This window comes from Haliotis cracherodii, unplaced genomic scaffold, assembly GCF_022045235.1.
Source record: "Haliotis cracherodii isolate W230 unplaced genomic scaffold, xgHalCrac1.p SCAF_13, whole genome shotgun sequence".
Taxonomy (NCBI): domain Eukaryota; kingdom Metazoa; phylum Mollusca; class Gastropoda; order Lepetellida; family Haliotidae; genus Haliotis; species Haliotis cracherodii.
In genome coordinates, this window is record NW_027266268.1 from 39123297 (window position 1) to 39145694 (window position 22398).

The 22398-nt window shown below is 44.7% G+C and overlaps 1 protein-coding gene across 2 annotated transcripts in view; it reads left to right on the plus strand.

Annotated features, from left to right (window-relative positions):
• The window catches only part of LOC139459911 (receptor-type tyrosine-protein phosphatase kappa-like), a 31584-nt gene that overhangs the window by 673 nt on the left and 8513 nt on the right, over positions 1–22398 (plus strand). Inside the window, exons 2-10 of one of the 2 annotated variants that reach the window (XM_071241635.1) lie at positions 1–231; positions 11647–11730; positions 12467–12562; positions 15596–15733; positions 16067–16204; positions 16706–16826; positions 18797–19008; positions 20744–20791; positions 21568–21888. In XM_071241635.1, the coding sequence (XP_071097736.1) occupies positions 165–231; positions 11647–11730; positions 12467–12562; positions 15596–15733; positions 16067–16204; positions 16706–16826; positions 18797–19008; positions 20744–20791; positions 21568–21888 (1225 nt within the window). In that variant the 5' untranslated portion in view covers positions 1–164. The remainder of the gene's footprint in view (positions 232–11646; positions 11731–12466; positions 12563–15595; positions 15734–16066; positions 16205–16705; positions 16827–18796; positions 19009–20743; positions 20792–21567; positions 21889–22398) is intronic. The other variant, XM_071241637.1, reaches the window with a different exon arrangement.

Below are 22398 nucleotides of genomic sequence, written 5' to 3' on the forward strand. Positions count from 1 at the left end.
GCTAAGCAGGCACGTTGATCGGATTAGCTCGGCCCACAGTCAACAACCGAACTCGGCCGTGTATGGATTATCTCCCCTGTAATACCACACAGGGATTGTGTCGGGTGTGGCAACTGTTTGGTCCCCCCTAAACTTGGAAGGAGGATAATGACTGATAGTCGACGATGTCGCATGTGTTGTGTGTTGCCATCGTCGTTGTCGTTGGAGTGTTGTCAGCACAAGCTCAAATAAGTAAGTTGACCTGATTCTTCAATAACCCTTTTTCAAAAATGTAAATATACGTTTAATGAAATACTCGACTAAAGTGTATACAAAGTGTATGAATCAGACATGTTATATATGAGACAGGTATGTGACATTAGTCAGAGGTATTATATATGAATCAGACATGTTATATATGAGACAGGTGTTACATATTAGTCAGAGGTATTATATATGAATCAGACATGTTATATATGAGACAGGTGTTACATATTAGTCAGAGGTATTATATATGAATCAGACATGTTATATATGAGACAGGTATGTGACATTAGTCAGAGGTATTATATATGAATCAGACATGTTATATATAAGACAGGTATGTGACATTAGTCAGAGGTATTATATATGAATCAGACATGTTATATATAAGACAGGTGTTACATATTAGTCATAGGTGTTATATATGAATCAGACATGTTATATATGAGACAGGTATGTGACATTAGTCAGAGGTGTTTTATTTGAGTCAGACATCTTATATATGAGACAGGTGTTACATATTAGTCAGAGGTATTATATATGAATCAGACATGTTATATATAAGACAGGTGTTACATATCAGTCAGAGGTGTTATATATGAATCAGACATGTTATATATGAGACAGGTATGTGACATTAGTCAGAGGTATTATATATGAATCAGACATGTTATATATAAGACAGGTATGTTACATATTAGTCAGAGGTATTATATATGAATCAGACATGTTATATATAAGACAGGTGTTACATATTAGTCAGAGGTGTTATATATGAATCAGACATGTTATATATGAGACAGGTATGTGACATTAGTCAGGGGTGTTTTATTTGAGTCAGACATCTTATATATGAGACAGGTGTTACATCTTAGTCAGAGGTGTTTTATTTGAGTCAGACATGTTATATATAAGACAGGTGTTACATATTAGTCAGAGGTGTTATATATGAATCAGACATGTTATATATGAGACAGGTATGTGACATTAGTCAGAGGTGTTTTATTTGAGTCAGACATCTTATATATGAGACAGGTATGTGACATTAGTCAGAGGTGTTTTATTTGTGTCAGACATGTTATATACAAGACAGATGTTACATATCAGTCAGAGGTGTTATATATGAATCAGACATGTTATTTTTGAGACAGGTGTGTGATACTAGTCAGAGGTGTTTTATTTGAGTCAGACATCTTATATATGAGACAGCCGTTACATATTAGTCAGAGGTGCAGAGGTGTTATATATGAATCAGACATGTTATATATAAGACAGGTGTTACATATTAGTCAGAAGTGTTTTATTTGAGTCAGACATCTTATATACAAGACAGGTGTTACATATTAGTCATAGGTGTTATATGTGTCAGACATACAATATATAAGACAGGTGTTTCATATTAGTCAGAGGTGTTATATATGAATCAGACATGTTATATATGAGACAGGTATGTGACATTAGTCAGAGGTGTTTTATTTGAGCCAGACATCTTATATATGAGACAGGTGTTACATATTAGTCAGAGGTGTTATATTTGAGTCTATGGTGTCATTACTCAACAGTTCGATATTTCATTTTTCATAGGTGTTTATACAACAGTTAAGGGTGTTATATATAGGTTATAGCGAGCTCTGTCCAAAAATATGTTGTTTTAGGTAGTTGGTGTATAAAGCTGACAAGTGCAACCAGAACACGTGATCTCTCTGATGATGATGATAGGTTGTTAGCTTGTTCAGGGGTCATGACCTCAGGTCTGGTGGGAACAAGTTCATTCATAAATTGCCATGGCATTTTATTGATTAGCGTACACACAGAAGGTTCACGTACGCCCGAATGCCTGGACACTCAGCGGATACAGCCGAGACTCTAGTTCCCATCTACATATACTGATACAAAGTGGGTCATTATTAGGATTCTCCATCCTAACATAGAGCGGATGGAGGCGCACATGCCATCACGTAGATTGCGTTCCGAAAACAAAAACAAGCTCTCTGTCCCAGAAGTAAAACTTGGTATTTATTTAAACCAAGCCCTTTTTCAGTCAGTGTCGCTGAAGTGTTGAATAAAGTCCATTCAAACTCAGTTATGGAGAAAGTTTCAGCCCGCAGTTGATTATTTATTTGTTCAGTTAAATATCAATTTGTTCAGTTGAATTTTTATTTGTTCAGTCGAATATCAATTTGTTCAGTTAAATATCAATTTGTTCAGTTGAATATCAGTTTGTTCAGATGAATATTTATTTGTTCAGTTGAATATCAGTTTGTTCAGATGAATATTTATTTGTTCAGGTGAATATTTATTTGTCCAGTTGAATATTTATTTGTTCAGAAGACTATCAATTTGTCCAGTTGAATATCGATTTGTTCAGTTGAATATCAATTTGATCAGTTGAATATTTATTTGTTCAGTTGAATATCAATTTGTTCAGAAGACTATCAGTTTGTCCAGTTGAATATCAATTTGTTCGGTTGAATACTTATTTGTTCAGTTGATTTTTTATTTGTTCAGTTGAATATCAGTTTGTTTTGTTGAATATGAATTTGTTCAGTTGAATATGTATTTATTCAGTTGAATATCAAATTGTTCAGTTAAATATCAATTTGTTCAGTTGAATATTTATTTGTTCAGTTGAATATCAATTTGTTCAGTTGAATATTTAATTGTTCTTAGAAGCCTGGTCTGTGAAGGAGCACATTGTACCGACATCTGTCTGTAATAACGTGTCACTGAACAGCTTATAGCCAAAGGCGCCATCATTATCAACATCAACATGCACGGTTCGAAATTCACTGTATTCATTAACATGATAAAAAGCTACAGAACCCTTTCCATATTCACAAGAAATATCTACCAGAAGCGGAGTCGAGTGTACGATTCCTGCTACATTCATGAGCTTGTCTTTATGAATCACTGTCCAGTAATGATGATACCAGGTGTTCGCGAAAAGCCGAGCGTATCGTGCCCCACGAGTGTCACTCGTCACCAACACACGCAAAGACAAGTCAATGGTTCACCTAAACACTCGGAAAACATATGTAACAAGTCAAAATAGGGAATTGCATGAGACATAATTTTTGTAAATGATGCGTCTTCAAAAAACGTCTTGATAGCTTTACTGAGACTCTTCAAAGCGGCGTTTATGAATAGTCAGCTAATAAGTATATCTTTTTAGTCACATTCGCGACTGCGCAGTTTCTTGATCATGAAATACGGCGCGTTGTTACATATTCATACGTATTTTCCGAAATATGTGGCCAGTCGGCGGTCTTTATCCATAAAAGCGACGACAAAACGTTTTGAAAGATTTAATAAGGCTCTGAATGCTGTAACATTGATCAAACAATTTCTGACCAAGCGGCGAATGACGCTCTTCAAACTCTTCGTACAAAGAGCGTGCTCAATTGTTACTCAATAGTAAAATGTATACATCAAAGGTTGGAGCTGTTGGAACATTGCTTAACCAAAAGGAAAGTTGAAGTCAACCCTTTTGTCTCCGTTAACAGTTGTGTCACTCTGATTCTTCATGCATATGTCAAAATAGGGAATTCGACATAATTTTTGTCACCGGTGCGTCGATTTTCGAAATGTGATTTGGTCCTTGGCCAAATTCCTTTGTTTTGATTTTGATAATCCGAAGAGAAATTCGGATTCATATGCATAAAGACACAGATCAGCTGGTCAGCAAGAAGGGAAACACAGTTGGTGGCTATGGGAAAGCTTTTAGCTTTGTCACAAAACATATCAAGTTATAATACTTATAAAACAACATATAGCTCTAACACCGTCTTATTACTATTCACCACACCAACGGAAAAGCTTTTATCCGGATTAAAACACGACAGAATTACTGATCAACAATAAATCATTGAAAACAGGAAAAACACGAAATACGCTAATTTTATAAAGCAGTCAAATCGTAGCCACTGGACACAGACAGTCCAGTGTCGTCCTGAGTGCGCGTGCTGGACTAGCACCAATTTCGCACGTGCAGCACGTTTACGTCACAAAAGTGAGCTCGCAGCTAATTCTTTAAACAATGAAGACCCGTGACGGATATATTTCATTGACGTCACTTTAGGTTTATGATATCAAGTGTAAAGTTTGTACTGCATTAGTTCAAGTCAGTTACTACCTACATTGTGACAACAAGGGAACGCATGTTTTTCAATTGGTAAACGCAATTTCAAAACGTTCACCGACACTTAGAACATGTAAGTACTTAACTGGTGTAAATCGACATTTCAACTGTTGCCAAATGGTTGATTCACACGTCCAAATGTCGTGTTTTGGTCTCCTCCCATTAGTAAGACAGCCCAGTTGTGAGACACCTTAAAACAACAATGTCATACCTGGTTGCACATGTTAATCAGGTAATTAACCCCTATCATGAAAATGGACTTGTCTTATTATAGACAAAAGAAATGACTCAAGATGCTTGATACCCTCTTTTACTTTATTTCATTCAACAGTTTAATTCATCCATCCCTTAAATCCATTTTTTTAACATATTCGCCACTTAGAGTTCAGTTAAAGTTAATATTACAGTTCACATCACAGTTCACATCGAGGGTGTCACACTGACACCACCTTAATCCATCTTCAGAAGTTTGCCAACAGCATCCAAGAACTGGAGTGGTGTCTTGACACCCTGGGACAGCTGATCCAGTCTGGAAAGTCGATTGTCAATCTCCTTGTACACACGCTTTCTTGCTGGTGGAGCTGCACCTAGGTCTAACTTGTTTTAACCTAGCCCGGGCTGGGGCATTGTCTTGACATTCCAGTAACACGTGATCAATGGTTTCAGCCTGATTGCAAGATGAACAAACCTTGTCATAGTGCTTTTTGTGACCGAGTCTGAGGCGTGAGATACCAAATTCAATTTTCCTTTCATTTGAGTATGAGTTTGGCTCTATTTGGACCTTGGGTTGAATTTTGTATAGCCATCTGCCGATCTTACTTGCGTCATATTGGGCTTGCCATCTTTCTGCTATGGAGGCTTTGATTTTGCTTTTTATCTCTAGTTAACTAAAGGGAATAGGCTGTATATCGGCTTTGTCTAGAGCTAGCTTCGCCAGTGAGTCTGCTTTTTCATTTCCATGAATAGCTATGTGAGAGGGGATCCAACACAGCTCCACCTGTTGCCCTTGGTCCGATAGTTTTGTATATTCGTATAGAATATTGTTGACTGTGTTTGGCCTGGAGTTTGAGTTTCTGCCACTGATGGCTTGAAGTGCACTTAGCGAGTCTGATAGGACGACTGCCTTTGCTTCCCACCTACTCCACTGTCTTACAATGGGTGTCTCACTAATGGGATGTCTTACTAATGGGATGTAACCGTGTTTTTAAAGTTCCCTATCGCGCCTTGGCAATCAACAACGATGTTCGGCAAATTTTGGCCCCAGGTACCTGTGCTGGGCGCAGGAGGCGGTGAAGGGTCACGTGGTCAGGCGCGCTGACGTGGATGATTGGTTGTCATCGTGGTAGTTGCTCATAATATCGTCCACTGGTTTGTCTGATCGATTATTATCGTTTTATAACGGATATATTGCCGACAACAATTTCACTCACTCACTTATTCACTCTCAACTTAAATCAGAAGACGGGACGAGCTCTGCCTGGATCAAACATTGAGAGAATATTATCTGGATATGTTAAGCTGATTATTAAGAGAAGTGAAACTATAATATGTATAACGTGTTCATCTTACTGGAGTTTTTGTCCAGAAGTGAATGTTTCTTTCATTCCACAAGTCCGTGACAAGGTTATCTATTTGCGTACACGTCTAGTTATACGCATGACCTAAGTCGGTAATTGCCACAAAAGAATGTTAAGTTGTCCACAGCAAGCAGCAGGTGTTTTCTGAACTGAACTTTTATATAATATATATATACACACACACACACATACCACAACCACACCACACATACCCACGAACACACAAACACACACAACACCACAGGCAGACACGCACACCACACACATACACACCACACCAGACACGCACACCACACACATACACACCACACCAGACACACACACCGCACACATACACACACACCACCACCACCACACCACACACACACACACCACCACCACCACACCACACACACACACCACCACCACCACACCACACATACACACACACACCACCACCACACCACACACACACACACCACCACCACCACACCACACATACCCACGAACACACATGTACACCACGCCACAAACACACACAACACCACAGGCAGACACGCACACCACACACATACACACCACACCAGACACGCACACCACACACATACACACCACACCACACACACACACACACACACACACACACACTCGCACACACTCGCACACACACCAGACACAATATTGCCCCGAGAGTGGACTAAACAGGACGCCCGCCATGACTTGGTTGTCTGTTTCCCCAACCGCGGACCGGATGCTCATGCCATCAACCAGTGGTTTCCCATCTTTCCCGCCCTGGCTCAGCAAGAAGATTGCTGACTGAGTGTTAAACAACATTCACTTACTCCATTCGATCATCCACACAAGATGGACACTGACCGTCAGATTGGTATACCAATCCTAGGTGTTTTTGGTATCAACTGGTTGTATACGTTTTTAAGGGTATGCCCGATCATAATATCAATCGTTTGTTATTTAGTTGATAGTCAAAGTCCATTGGTCGTGTCAAGATCCGCTGATCGTAGGTTCGATTCCACAGATTCGCTCAGATTGTGTCAGCTCCGACTGTTACACCATTCCCATGCATGTGGTTTCAACAAGAAATGAAGGTCAACGTCCTGCTTCATTGTCCACTCACTCACTCACTCACTCCGTGTCCCTGGTGCTGTGCCATCATCGCGTTGGGGGGGGGGGGGGGGGGAGGGCACGTGTGTGCTGTGTGTTGTATGTCTTGGAGGCGCGTGTGTGTTATGTGGGTGGTGGTGTGTGTGTGGGGACGGACGGACGGGTGGGTGTGGTGGTGGTGTGTGTGATGGGAGGGACGGACGGGTGGGTGTGGTGGTGTGTGGGGAGGGATGGACGGGTGGGTGTGGTGGTGGTGTGTGTGATGGGAGGGACGGACGGGTGGGTGTGGTGGTGTGTGTGGGGAGGGATGGACGGGTGGGTGTGGTGGTGTGTGTGGGGAGGGATGGACGGGTGGGTGTGGTGGTGTGTGTGGGGAGGGATGGACGGGTGGGTGTGGTGGTGTGTGTGGGGAGGGATGGACGGGTGGGTGTGGTGGTGTGTGGGGAGGGATGGACGGGTGGTGGTGGTGTGTGTGGGGGGAGGGACGGACGGGTGGGTGTGGTGGTGTGTGGGGAGGGATGGACGGGTGGGTGTGGTGGTGGTGTGTGTGGGGGGAGGGACGGGTGGTGGTGGTGGTGTGTGTGGGGAGGGATGGACGGGTGGGTGTGGTGGTGTGTGTGGGGAGGGATGGACGGGTGGGTGTGGTGGTGTGTGGGGAGGGATGGACGGGTGGGTGTGGTGGTGTGTGTGGGGAGGGATGGACGGGTGGGTGTGGTGGTGTGTGTGGGGAGGGATGGACGGGTGGGTGTGGTGGTGTGTGTGGGGAGGGATGGACGGGTGGGTGTGGTGGTGTGTGTGGGGAGGGATGGACGGGTGGGTGTGGTGGTGGTGTGTGTGGGGGGAGGGACGGGTGGTGGTGGTGGTGTGTGTGGGGGGAGGGACGGACGGGTGGTGGTGGTGGTGTGTGGGGAGGGATGGACGGGTGGGTGTGGTGGTGGTGTGTGGGGAGGGACGGACGGGTGGGTGTGGTGGTGTGTGGGGAGGGATGGACGGGTGGGTGTGGTGGTGGTGTGTGTGGGGGGAGGGACGGACGGGTGGTGGTGGTGGTGTGTGGGGAGGGATGGACGGGTGGGTGTGGTGGTGGTGTGTGTGGGGGGAGGGACGGACGGGTGGTGGTGGTGGTGTGTGGGGAGGGATGGACGGGTGGGTGTGGTGGTGGTGTGTGTGGGGGGAGGGACGGACGGGTGGTGGTGGTGGTGTGTGGGGAGGGATGGACGGGTGGGTGTGGTGGTGGTGTGTGTGGGGGGAGGGACGGACGGGTGGTGGTGGTGGTGTGTGGGGAGGGATGGACGGGTGGGTGTGGTGGTGGTGTGTGTGGGGAGGGACGGACGGACGGGTGGTGGAGGTGTGTGTGTTGGGGATGGGGATGGACGGGTGTGATTGTGTTGGGTGGAGGTGTGTGTGGTCGGGGTGGTAGGTGTGGGGTGGGTTGGGAATTACTGAGAGTGTGCATGTGGTAGTGACAGGATATTTGTTTTCAGTCACTACTACAAAAGAAAATTTCGGGCTGGCTGTTTATTGTGTATGATAATACAAAAGGGGAGCACACACGTACATCCGGGTGTTTACTTGCCTCGCGATCGAAAGTAGTTAGTGGATTAATGGCTGTGTCAATAGATGTTCCCGCTGTTTGGGGACTCTTTCCTGACTCTTTTTGAAATCAGTGACCACCAACAACCCCCACCCCCATCCCCACCCCCATCCCCACCCCATTAACACGTTCAAGGAAGTATACACATAGCGTTTCTCAACACAAGACATCGCAACACAACATCAGACACTGCAACACAACACAACACAACACCCGACATCAATACACCATCCAACATGGAGGACCACGTCCTGGTTGAGACATGTTGTCTTAGCCAGGTCGCGATGACCTTCAATATCTGCAGGTTACAACAATCCCGGCGCGCCATTGGATACAGTTACTGAAATATGTGCACAACTACTTGATCGATTCTCATCGACTGCCAAGTAAAAGGACGCCCTGTTTATCTCTGACGGCGTGTCCCGTGATGTGTGTTATCAGTCTTCAGCAAGATGTGTTCTGATCTATTTGTCGTTCATCAGTATTGATTTCAGCAGGTTAACGAGTACATATGTGGAGTGCCATTACGTACAGGATTTGCTTTGAAATTGAAACCTGCGGGAAGCGGATCCTTGACCAGCCCTTCGTGAATTAATATATTCCTCAATTGAACTTGAGATATTGAATAAGTATAACCACATGTTTGGCATGCGTTCAGAACAAGCGACTTCGGTCAAATGAGGTCGGATTTTGGAATCGAACCTTAAAATCATCAGATCCTGGCACATAAAAGGGACGCAACTCTATGTAAGGAATTTATGTGCTTTTGACCCATCGGCTTCCATAAGTCCCCATTTAAACAAGAACTATTGTACGCTCATGTCAATTACCTGTATATGTGGGAAGTGCTTTTATTGTGCCTGTTTACTTTATATTGTGTGTAAAGTAAATACAATACAGTCCACAGTGTCCCTTGACGTGCACACAATACATCAGAATGAACTAGGCATTATTGTGGATGTTATTTGTTGGGGTCACTGATGGTGAGGGGTTCTAGTGATTAAGCCCATGGGTATGTGTTTGGCGGTACGATATGGCTGCGTGTCGTAGCGGGATATCGCCCTCGTGTTTGTACAGCTCTAGTCTCGAGTGATAGAATCTTCTATTTAAATACGCATGTTTGTTTTGTTCTTGACTGTAAGTGGAGAGAGGTAACTAGTGGGGTGATACACTTTTGTTTTAGAGTGAGTGAGTGAGGTCGAGCGGGCGAACCTCAAACACGAGGCTACACAAGCGCCATCCTCGATTATTAAAGTGTTTTAAATCTTAATTCTTAATATTTTAAATAGCTTGGACACCGAATCGTTTTAAATATTGCATTTGAGCCCGATTCAAACCACATGACGCAATAAAAAGTCACCCAAACTAACTCTTGAGCGAGAGAAATTGCATATTATTCACGGAGTGTGTGTGTGTGTGTGTGTGTGTGTGTGTGTGTGTGTGCGTGTGTGTGTGCGTGTGCGTGTGCGTGTGCGTGTGCAGTATTGTGCATTATTGTGCATTATACAGTCCCGGGAGAGGTGTACACTGGAAAGTACAAATCCAGTACAACGTAAAACGTTAGGGTACAAGTTCCAACGCTGTCGTGTGGTGCAATACAAACGACGCCTGTCTGTTTTGACCGTGGCAACCTGTCCATGTTCGACAGACGCCCTGACAAATGCATCTGTTCATGCAAACATGACATTGTTGTCTGCGTGAGTAATCACTATCTGTGTCGGCATTAGTCACATAAATACACAGTAGTTGTCAGGGTGCTATGCTGGGTCCTATTCTGTTGTCAACCCTCTTACACTCAATGGAGTCACGGACACTAGAAAACTGCATTCAGAACGGACGTTTGTCGTTAGAATAATTTATCCATTTCAGAGTTACAAAGTAGAAGTTTAATTCAGAACCTTACAAACTAAAACGCATTTCCATATTTAATGTGATTCGTCATTATGCTGACGCCCGTCACGTTTCAAATCCCAACGTGAAGCACGAGATTGTTTTGTTGACACTTCTTTCAGAGGACCATTTAACGGCTTACGTATAACTTATTCATGTTGCGTGCGGCAGCCTGTTTGAAGTGAGAGTGTGTGTGGGGGTCGACACACGCTGAACATATAATGTTATGTGATCAGCGATTGATCGATAGATAGCGATTGAGTGGCTGCTTTGGTTGGTAGAGTTACCCCCCTTTCATGACATACCTCTGAGTGACAACCGCCAGTTTGTTTACTCGTGTAGGAATGGATTGGTATCGTAAAGATGTTTGCTTTAATTAAAGATAATGACCTCTTTATCGGTATAAGGGGATAGTTCAAAAGTTAAATGTAGGGATTAAAAACAGGACGAGTACACGACTTTTAACCCGTTGAGGTTTATCAACTGGTGCACGCAACTGAGTGTGACGAGAGAACTCGATCGTCTGGGCCACCGTCTGGTGGATCAGCGGAGATAGACTCAGGCGAAATGTCGATATGCTGATAATTTAGGGACCGGCGATTTGATAGTAAGGTAGTACGGACAAAATGAAAATGTTCGCTGTTAGCACTGGATGTCGTATTCAAATGGTTTAAAAGTGGCTTCAGTTTTCAGAGGAAAGGTCCTCGCCCCCACCCCCACCCCCCCACCCCCCCCCCCCCACCCCCCCCCCACACACACAAAAACACACATAAATACACGAATACACGCACACTCGCACGAAAACACACACGAATACACGCACACACCCTCGAAAACATACACACGAATACACTCACACGAAAACATACAAACACACACAAAAATACACACACGCACGAAAAAACAATACACACGATGGTACACACCGCCGTCACACGTACACGAAATTCTATATTACAAAGGGCGCTTGTTAATTATTCATCAAGAACAAACTAAAAGAGCTGCAGAAGATTTTAACATACATTTGCTCGATTAGGGAGAGTAGCTCCAATCGTTTGTTGTACTGATATTCGATTATTTCATCATACCACGGTCCTTGTTTACAGGGCGATGTTCTGACAGTCCGCCCGCGTGTAGCAGCAGCCAGTACTGCCTCGACACCAACGACGGTAACGACGTCTTGTGTGTGGGTACGTGAAGTGTATACCCATGTTTTGTGTGTGTGTGTGTGTGTACGTCAACTGTATGTCCGTGTCTTGTGTGTGTTTACGTCAACTGTATGTCCGTGTCTTGTGTGTGTTTTCGTCAACTGTATGTCCGTGTCTTGTGCGTGTGTACGTAAACTGTATGTCCGTGTCTTGTGTGTGTTTACGTCAACTGTATGTCCGTGTCTTGTGTGTGTGTACGTAAACTGTATGTCCGTGTCTTGTGCGTGTGTACGTCAACTGTATGTCCGTGTCTTGTGTGTGTTTACGTCAACTGTTTGTCCGTGTCTTGTGCATGTGTACGTAAACTATATGACCGTGTCTTGTGTGTGTGTACGTAAACTGTATGTCCGTGTCTTGTGTGTGTGTACGTAAACTGTATGTCCGTGTCTTGTGTGTGTGTGTGTACGTAAACTATATGTCCGTGTCTTGTGTGTGTGTACGTAAACTATGTGTCCGTGTCTTGTTTGTGTGTACATTAACTATATGTCCGTGTCTTGTGCGTGTGTACGTGAACTATATGTCCGTGTCTTGTGTGTGTGTACGTAAACTATGTGTCCGTGTCTTGTGTGTGTGTACGTAAACTGTTTGTCGGTGTCTTGTGCGTGTGTAGGTAAACTACTTTTACACTATTTACCAGTTGTAACGTGAACCACATTTACATGAATCAGTCGTATATGCGGGTGTTTATTATAAAAATTAATGATGTTTCATTCCACAGCGTGTTCGTCCGCTTGTACTGGATGTTCGGGTCCGAATGAAGACAACTGCCTCGCATGCGCCCGTGGATACCTCCGGCAAGGCTCTCTCTGCAGAAGTGAGCCATTTTACATTTGAATATTTATTGTATTTATGACTTAGCGCGTTGAGTGATTCTACAGTATTATTGTGGCTGGACGGTGTATAATATTTATGTCATAAAATTGGTTTCAATTTCAGTTTAACATATTACCGTTTGACACACAAATAAAATCTCATCTATCTACTGATAAAGCGTGGATATGCTGATCGGCTGGCTATTATTTAAACTCGCTTGGAAGGTGTTTATTAAAGTCTTCATTGGAGTGAGCCGATAACAGTGAAAAACGATAATTATTTTCGTTGCTTTTGGGAGGTGGTTGTTTCGAATATTTCAACTTTTAACTTTCGGATTTTGCCAAAAATTGTTGAAAATTGTATCCGGGGCACGGTTTTGTCCATAGTTTATAGCCGAAAGATATTGAAAAGTTTCAATAATTCATTTATGTCGACATATTCTGTTCGGGATTTCGGCTTAAAGGTACAACCAAAACAGTACAGTTGTAAATCATGTGAATATATTCATACTCATTGTTGACTTGGCATCGCCATAATTATGTGCCAATTTTATTTGGCATTAAGGTCATTGTCATGGAAATGGGCAGCCTGATGATGAGACACAATATCACTTGACCATAAGAAATAATAACACTAACTCTTTAGAAATAAGTGGACACGAGGCGGCAGGTCACTGTTGGAATACTTCAAGTTTATCAAGGTCATACAGACCCGTGAAGGTCCGGGGCAGAATAAGTCTTCATCAACCCATACTTGCTGTAAGAGGTGACTATGCTTGTCGTAAGAGGCGACTAACGGGATTGAGTGGTCAGGCTCGCTGACTTGGTTGATGAATGTCATCGATCCCAATTGCATGGACCGATGCTCATGATGTCAATCACTGGATTGTCTGGTCCAGATTCGATTATTTACAGCCAGCCATCATAGAGCTGAAATATTGCCGAGTGCGTCGTTAAACAACAAACAAACAAGGTCATAATGTGAGAGAGAAGGAGGTTCCAGATTATTGCACTCATACAGCGACGTGTGTGTGCGTGTGTGTGTGCGTGCGTGTGTGCGTGTGTGTCCCGAAGTTAAAACGGATACCATATTGAGACACAGTATACTGACTCCGAGCCAGTCAGTCCTTGTTGTATCTCCTTAATGCTGAGCGCCAGCAGGGTACCACCCACCATCTTGTGGCGTCTTTTAGTATGACGCGGCCGGGGATCGAACTACCGTCCTTCCCCTCTCCGGGCAGGCACCCTATCCTCTAGACCACGGAGACAGTCTGATACAATGAAATACAACTCAAACCCTGAAACATATGTCGAGGTGTCTTTGTTCGAGAAACAGACAATATGAATATTGAATTTTCCGCTCCGTTCGGAAAGGGACAAGGGACACGGAACGGCTTCTGTCAAAGCAATAGTACATGCTTCAGTCAAAGCCATAGTACAGGCTTCTGTCAAAGCCATAGTACATGCTTCTGTCAAAGCCATAGTCCAGGCTTCTGTCAAAGCCATAGTACAGGCTTCTGTCAAAGCCATAGTCCAGGCTTCTGTCAAAGCCATATTCCAGGCTTCTGTCAAAGCCATAGCACATGCTTCTGTCAAAGCCATATTCCAGGCTTCTGTCAAAGCCATAGTACAGGCTTCTGTCAAAGCCATAGTACAGGCTTCTGTCAAAGCCATAGTCCAGGCTTCTGTCAAAGCCATAGTCCAGGCTTCTGTCAAAGCCATAGTCCAGTGATCAATATATCTCTATGTACCTACACATTCCAAAATCACCAGCTGGTCAGTGACAGAGTGAGTGAGTAAGTGAGTGAGTATGGTTTTACGCCACTTTTAGCAATATTCCAGCAATATCACGGTGGGGGACACCCGAAATTGGCTTCACACATTGTACCCATGTCGGGAATCGAACCCGGGTCTTCGGCGTGACGAGCGAACGCTTTAACCACTAGGCTACCCGACCACCCGTCAGTGACGGAGAAGGGGAAGCAGTGTGCAGACGGGTTGTGATGTCTTCAGCAGGTTCCCTGTGGAGGTGTCACGTGAATGGTGACGTTAAAATCACGTGGGATCTCGCGAATCGGACGGGTAGATTATCAATATAATGCAGCGCACAAACTGATCCAGAAATCCCGACTGCCAACAATTATAATAATCAAAGTTGAATTCCAAATGTTTGTGTTTTCTCTTTGGTGTTTATTGTTCCTCATTGTGTAATCGGACCGCCTCCAAGTTCTAGTGGCAGAGCGTCCGCCCGGAGAGCGGAAGGTCCGGGGTTCGATCCCCGGCCGGGTCACACGAAAGACCTTAAAAGATGGTACTTGTTGTTACCCTGTCTGGCGCTTGGCATTAAAGGGCTAAAACAAGGACTTGACGGCTCGGAGTCAGTATACTGTGTCTGAATGGGATATTCACGTTAAACTGCGGCATGGTATCTCACTTAGCTTGCACTATAAATCGGCATCAGTCCGGACTTGTACAAGCAGCCACACACACACGTGCTTGCACGTCGCTATGTAATTGCAATACTCTTGGACGCGACGTCAAACCTCATTGTGTCATCAATACTAATCATGTGTATCAATATTTATGGACAAAGAAGTCAATGTATTCTCAAGAGGGTGGATTCGAACTCCAGACACGCCCCAATCTTGGCTGAGAATGCACAATACGCTTACTCGAATTCGAGTGGCACGGGTGGCTCAATTCGTTGTGTAGGGCTGCGTCCCTTGGGCACGCCAGAAACCTTTGATTGTGGGTTCGAATCCCGGTTCACCCCGATTATGTTTCTAGGTTTGTCAGCACCATACCCGTGCTCGTGGGTTTCAGGGAAGTGGTGAACGTCTGAGACCTGCATCATTTCGTCCTTCTCTCCCACATTTAGCTGACACGCCGTGATATAAAACTGGAATACTTTTCAAAGCTGCGTTAAACCCAACTCACTTACTTGCAACTCGACTTCGTGAAACGTCCATGACCCGCGTCATTGTTCAAGTACTGACCAAAGGCGAGTTAAACTCAACTCATTTCTCTCCATGTAGGATGCCCCAGTAACCTGTTTGGGGTGAACTGTACGGGCACCTGTCATTGCCTCAACCAGGAACTGTGTCGAACGGACGGCTTCTGTACGGGGTGGAAGTGTGCCCGGGGTTGGAAGGAACCACCCTTCTGTCAAGACGGTGAGGGACTTAAGCGTTCTCTAGGGTGGGGGTGGTTGGGTGGATTGCAGGATTGAGAATGCTAAGGGAAATTTTGTTTGTTTCGGGTATTTCTTCATAAGGTACTTTTTTTTGTCTGTAAGGAGGAACCGATCAATTGTATGTTTTACAACATAGGTATTTTCAGGCAAAATAACAAAACAAAAAACCGGCTTCATGACTGGTTGATAACATGTCACCGTACCCCGACTGTGACGATCGCTCATGACATCAACCACTACTTTGCCTGTTCCAGACAACGTTAAACAAAAAAACAGGAAAACAATAGTTGCAGTGAATGTTGTTGTTTTTCAGGATGTGACAACAACACGTTTGGCCTGGACTGCGCACTCAAATGCAACTGCGTGGGAGATGAGTCATGTGACGCTGTCAACGGTCTGTGTCGTGATGGTCTGTGTCATCCTGACTACGGAGGACCTAGTTGCCAAATACGTACGTGCCGTAGCCTTGACGTAGCCTTGACGTAGCCTTGACGTACCCTAACGTACCCAGTTTATTACGATAATAAAAATATTAACGTGTGTCTGCATGGTGTGTGCGTGAGTGTGTGTGTGTGCGTGCGTGTGTGACTGTGAGTGACTGTGTGTGTGAGTGAGAGTGTATATGTGTGTGAGTGTATATGTGTGCGTGCGTGTGTGCGTGCGTTTTTGTGTCTGTGTATGTATGTGAGTGCGAGGGTGTGTGGGATAGGCAGGGGGCGCCTTCTACTAGGCAGCAGTTCGCCGTGCAGAGTTAAGTCCCTTATTAGCGCCAGAAATCGGTGATCGTGGGTTCGAATCCAGGAATCCAAGATGTTTTCTTGGTTTGTCAGCACCTAACCCTTACTTGTTGGTCTCACCTTTGTGTCAGACATGCATCACCTTGACACACTGTGATAAAACTGAAATAATGTTTGAGGCCGCATTCAACCCAACTCACCCATTCTGTTTGAAGGCCTCCCAAAGCTGGTTAGTCCCCCATCAGCAGCCTCCGTGGGATGTGAGAGGGCAAATATCACGTGGCCGGGTTGGAACGAGGAGATTGACCTAGGAGAAGGACCTATAGCGGACTACAGGTAACAGCGCACATCGAGGAGCATGATGTTTGTTTGTTGTTTAACGCCATAAAAGCCATATAAAGGCGACATCTGGGCAAGACAACGAACTTGTTGATGTGAGGATAAAACACTCGCGTTAGGTTTTGTGGGAAAAGTGAACATGTGGGAGAGAGACGCATCAGAGGGCCGAAAACCTGAGGGTTTGTCATGACCCCGGGGGTTTGTCATGACCCCGGGGGTTTGTCTTGACCCCGGGGGTTTGTCTTGACCCCGGGGGTTTGTCTTGACCCCGGGGGTTTGTCATGACCCCGGGGGTTTGTCTTGACCCCGGGGGTTTGTCATGACCCCGGGGGTTTGTCTTGACCCCGGGGGTTTGTCTTGACCCAGAGGGTTTGTCTTGACCCCGGGGGTTTGTCTTGACCCAGAGGGTTTGTCTTGACCCCGGGGGTTTGTCTTGACCCCGGGGGTTTGTCTTGACCCAGAGGGTTTGTCTTGACCCCGGGGGTTTGTCTTGACCCAGAGGGTTTGTCTTGACCCCGGGGGTTTGTCTTGACCCCGGGGGTTTGTCATGACCCCGGGGGTTTGTCATGACCCAGAGGGTTTGTCATGACCCCGAGATTTTGTCCTGATCCCGAGGGCTTGTGCTGACCCCGTGTGTTTCGAATGTTGTATCTGTCAAAAAACTGAAAGAAAAACTAAAACAACATTTATCAACAATGTTATATTTCCAGCACGGCTTTTCAGTAGGAAACGCACGTAAAATATCTCTTGGTGGCGTACATGTACTTGAAAGAGAGATTGTAAACAGCATCGTTGTTTCCGAGTAAACTGCAGGTTCGCAGCACTGAGTACAATAACATGTATCATTCCACACTCTTCCTTAAGTTAGAATTGTAATGTGAGTTATGGAGATTGTGTTCAAGTGAAACATATATCTGAGAGGCTTTTTATAAAATATTCCTTGGACAGAGGGATATTCTGTAGAAATTCCCTGTTCCGGTTAATCTATGAGAAGAAAGCCCCGTAGAACATCAGGCCGACTTTTCAGAGTTTTTAGGTAATGAACAACGTCCCACACTGTCGGGGTACGATGACACGAGATCAACTGAGTCGCCCAGCCTGACCACCCTATCCATTCGTGGCCTCTGATGACCAGCAGTACTGCTTAAAAAAAAAAAAAGTACTCACGGAAATGAAAAAAACCTGTTTTTCTCAATTTAAAAATCGACACAAAGTGTTACGTAGCTGTAAATACGAAATAACAAAACAACTGGAAAAGTACTAGTCTGGATTTGTTAGTTTGATCTCAGTGAACAATACAAAATGTACTTTACAGGAGGTAATTTGTCGGCACTTTCAACATTCAAAAATAAAACTAAGTCCAAATTGACATAGCAGAAACAGACTACAGGCATTATGCACCTGTTCTCACCTGTCTTCAAGGTGTCATAGGTCACCTTGATCTACTTACACCTGGTTATGCCCTGTTTCACAATAGTCTGTTTTATTCACATTTTTACACACTTTTACGTGTAAAAAGGCATAAAAACATTTGATACGCTGTATTTGTGCCACGGCCCAATTAGTACTAATTTAGTTGTTTGAATATTTACATATTTTGTATATTAACTGTATTTATTGAAGAACTGAGGTCGAAAAAACAGGGTTTTTTTCATTTCCGTGAGTACTTTGGGACCTATTCTTACACAGTACATCGTGCGCGTCAGGAAACGTGATCATGGGTTCGAATAATAATCGAGTCAGGACCAGACAATCCAGTGATTGACATCATGAGCATCGATCCACGGATATCCAATTGGGATCGATCAATGCTTCAACCAAGTCAGCGAGCCTGACCACCCGATCACGTTAGTCACCTCCTACAAGTATAGTCGCCTTTTGTGGCAAGCATGGGTTGCTGAAGACCTATTCTGCCCTGGATCTTCACGGGTGGATGTGATTGGTGACTGGTGTCGTTCCTTTGACAGGCTTTACCGCAAGTTGAACAATAGCGATACCTGGGAGTTCGTGACGACCAGGAAGAGCGAGGCAGGGCGGACGGGGTACTACCACTACATGCTCGACCTTCAGCGTGACCGGAACTACAGGTTCAGAGTGGACATACAGAGGGACGACGGCGGCAAGCCAATGACCGCATCACCAGGCTTCCCCTCCTCCCTCGTCTACATACTTTGTACACGTGAGTAAATGTTACACTTAACCAGTAACACCCTACATGTAACACAGTTACATCCTACAGGTAACACAGGTACACCCTACAGGTAACACAGGTACACCCTACATGTAACACAGTTACATCCTACAGGTAACACAGGTACACCCTACAGGTAACACAGGTACACCCTACATGTAACACAGTTACATCCTACAGGTAACACAGGTACACCCTAAAGGTAACACAGTTACACCCGACAGGTAACACAGTTACACCTGACAGGTAACACATGTACACCCTACAGGTAACACAGTTACACCCTACAGGTAACACAGTTACACCCTACATGTGACACAATAACATCCTACAGGTAACACAGTTACACCCTACAGGTAAAACAGTTACACCCTACAGGTAACACAGTTACACCTGACAGGTAACACATGTACACCCTACAGGTAACACAGTTACACCCTACAGGTAACACAGTTACACCCTACAGGTAACACAGGTACACCCTAAAGATAACACAGTTACACCCTATAGGTAACACAGTTACACCCTACAGGTAACACAGGTACACCCTACAGGTATCACAGTTACACCCTTCAAGTAAGACAGGTACACCCTACAGGTAACACAGTTACACCCTAAATGTAACACAGCTTCACCCTACAGGTAAGACAGGTACACCCTGTAAGTAAGACAGGTACACCCTACAGGTAACACAGGTACACCCTACAGGTAACACAGTTACACCCTAAATGTAACACAGCTTCACCCTACAGGTAACACAGGTACATCCTATAGGTAACACAGTTACACGCTACAGCTAAAACAGTTACACCCGACAGGTAACACAGTTACACCCGACAGGTAACACAGGTACACCTGACAGGTAACACAGTTACATCCTACAGGTAACACAGGTACACCCTAAAGATAACACAGTTACACCCTATAGGTAACACAGTTACACCCTACAGGTAACACAGTTACACCCTACAGGTAACACAGTTACACCCTACATGTTACACGGGTACACCCTACATGTGACACAATAACATCCTACAGGTAACACAGTTACACCCTACAGGTATTACAGGTACACCCTACATGTGACACAGTTTCACCCTACAGGTAACACAGTTACACCCTACATGTGACACAGTTACACCCTACAGGTAACACAGTTACACCCTACATGTGACACAGTTTCACCATACAGGTAACACAGTTACACCCTACAGGTATTACAGGTACACCCTACATGTGACACAGTTACACCCTACAGGTAACACAGTTACACCCTACATGTTACACAGGTACACCCTATAGGTAACACAGTTACAGCCTACAGGTTACACAGGTACACCCTACATGTGACACAATAACATCCTACAGGTAACACAGTTACACCCTACAGGTAACACAGTTACACCCTATAGGTTACACAGGTACATCCTACAGGTAACACAGTTACACCCTACAGGTATTACAGGTACACCCTACATGTAACACAGTTACACCCGACAGGTAACACAGTTATACCCTACAGGCAAAACAGGTAAGCGCTACAGGTAAACCTTACTCCGTCAGTCTGGAAACCCTACCTACCCAGGGGCTGTGTGGAAGGTCCAGAGTCAAGAATGATATTATTATGATAAATATTCCGATTTCACTGGAAACTGCATTGCCCATGTTACTTTAGACAGGACCTTGTCCATGTTTTTGACACTCTTTCTGATCTCATCCACAGCGACCACAGAGCCTCCCCCGACAACGACAACAACGAGGTCTATCATTGGTACGTGCTCCTCGTTTACGATACCACTCAACGTTTGATAGGGATAACTTTTGGGTATTTACGGGGTGGATACCCCATGTTCCCTACTGTTGTAGTGGGAGTCGACAACAATGACACCGGGTGTCGTCGTGCCCAGGCGACGTTGAACGCTTCTCATGCTATCAACCTTTGGGTCTTCAGCCGAGGTTCTATTTACAGTCCGCCATAATAAAGCTGACATATTGCTGATGAATGAAGCACTATTCTTCCCCCATCATGGTGTCCCCCCGCCGTGATATTGCTGGAATATTGCTAAAAGCGGCGTAAAACCATACTCACTCACTCACTCACTCACTTCCCCCATCATTCCTAAATCAGCTAGGATATCGATATATGTGTTATATGATGTTTATTTCAATTGTTTGATAGGCATTAGTTAGAAGTTGACGGATGACAAGGTAGACACAACTTTATGGATAACATTATTAAAGAAGTTGTTATCCATAGAAATGTGTCTACGATGTTAATTTCAGCAGGTAATATTCGGGGTGGCTACGTAGCCTGGTGGATAAAGCCTTCGCTCGTCACGCGAAGTCTCGTGTTCGATTCCATAAGAGTTTACAAATTGTGAAGACCATTTCAAGTATCCCCTGACTGAATGTTCCTAAAAAAATACTTACTCACTCTTTACTCATTTCCCTTATATGTTCTGTACCTGAGATATATTTGTCCAGAGCATATACACTGGAAAGTGTCATGAATTCTATGAACATGTTTTCAACTATGTGTTGGGTCAGGTCTGAAGGTGTTTGACGTCGTAACCCCCGTTTTGCTGTCTGACGGTACCGTCAGGATGTCGTGGACGCTGACGGGAAACGCCACCAGCCTGAGAATCGCCTTTAACATAACACTGTTCTACAAGGAAGTAGGGATCGGGGACTGCGCTGTGGTCGACGGTCCTATCACAAGGGTCCCGGTTACAAACACTTCCGGTTCCGGTAGCGTGAACATCACTGACCTTGACCCATGGCGAGTGTACTCATTTACCCTCGAAGCCTTCGGCGAGGCGCTGAACATCAGTGACGTTTTAGACAGAAGGATATCGACCAGAGAAATAGGTAGGAAACAGGGGAAATGTATCATTATTTCAAAAAACTAGCTAGGAGGAAATTAGGGGCAATGTTGACCCAGTCGTCTTAGGCAATTCGCTATGCAGAGTTGGGTCCCTGAAGCGTGGCAGAAATCTGTGATCGGTTGGTTGAATCCTGATTATGTTTGCTGGTACGTGATTCCATACCTGTACTCGTAGGCTTCATCAAAGAGGTAAATGTGGATTATTTAGCTATTTCCTCCAACGTAAAGCAGACAGGCCGTGATATGACTGAAATACTGTTTAAAGCGGCGTTGAACCACTCACTCGCTCACTCCTAGAGTTATACATATTTGTACCCCACCAGACCAGTGACGATCCGGGGTAGAATAGGTCTTCAGCCACCCATGCTTGCCGTAAAGGCGACTATGCTTGTCGTAAGAGACGACTAACGGGATCGGGTGGTCAGGCTTGCTGACTTGGTTGATGCATGTCATCGTATCCCAATTGCGCGGATCGATGCTCAGGATGTCAAACA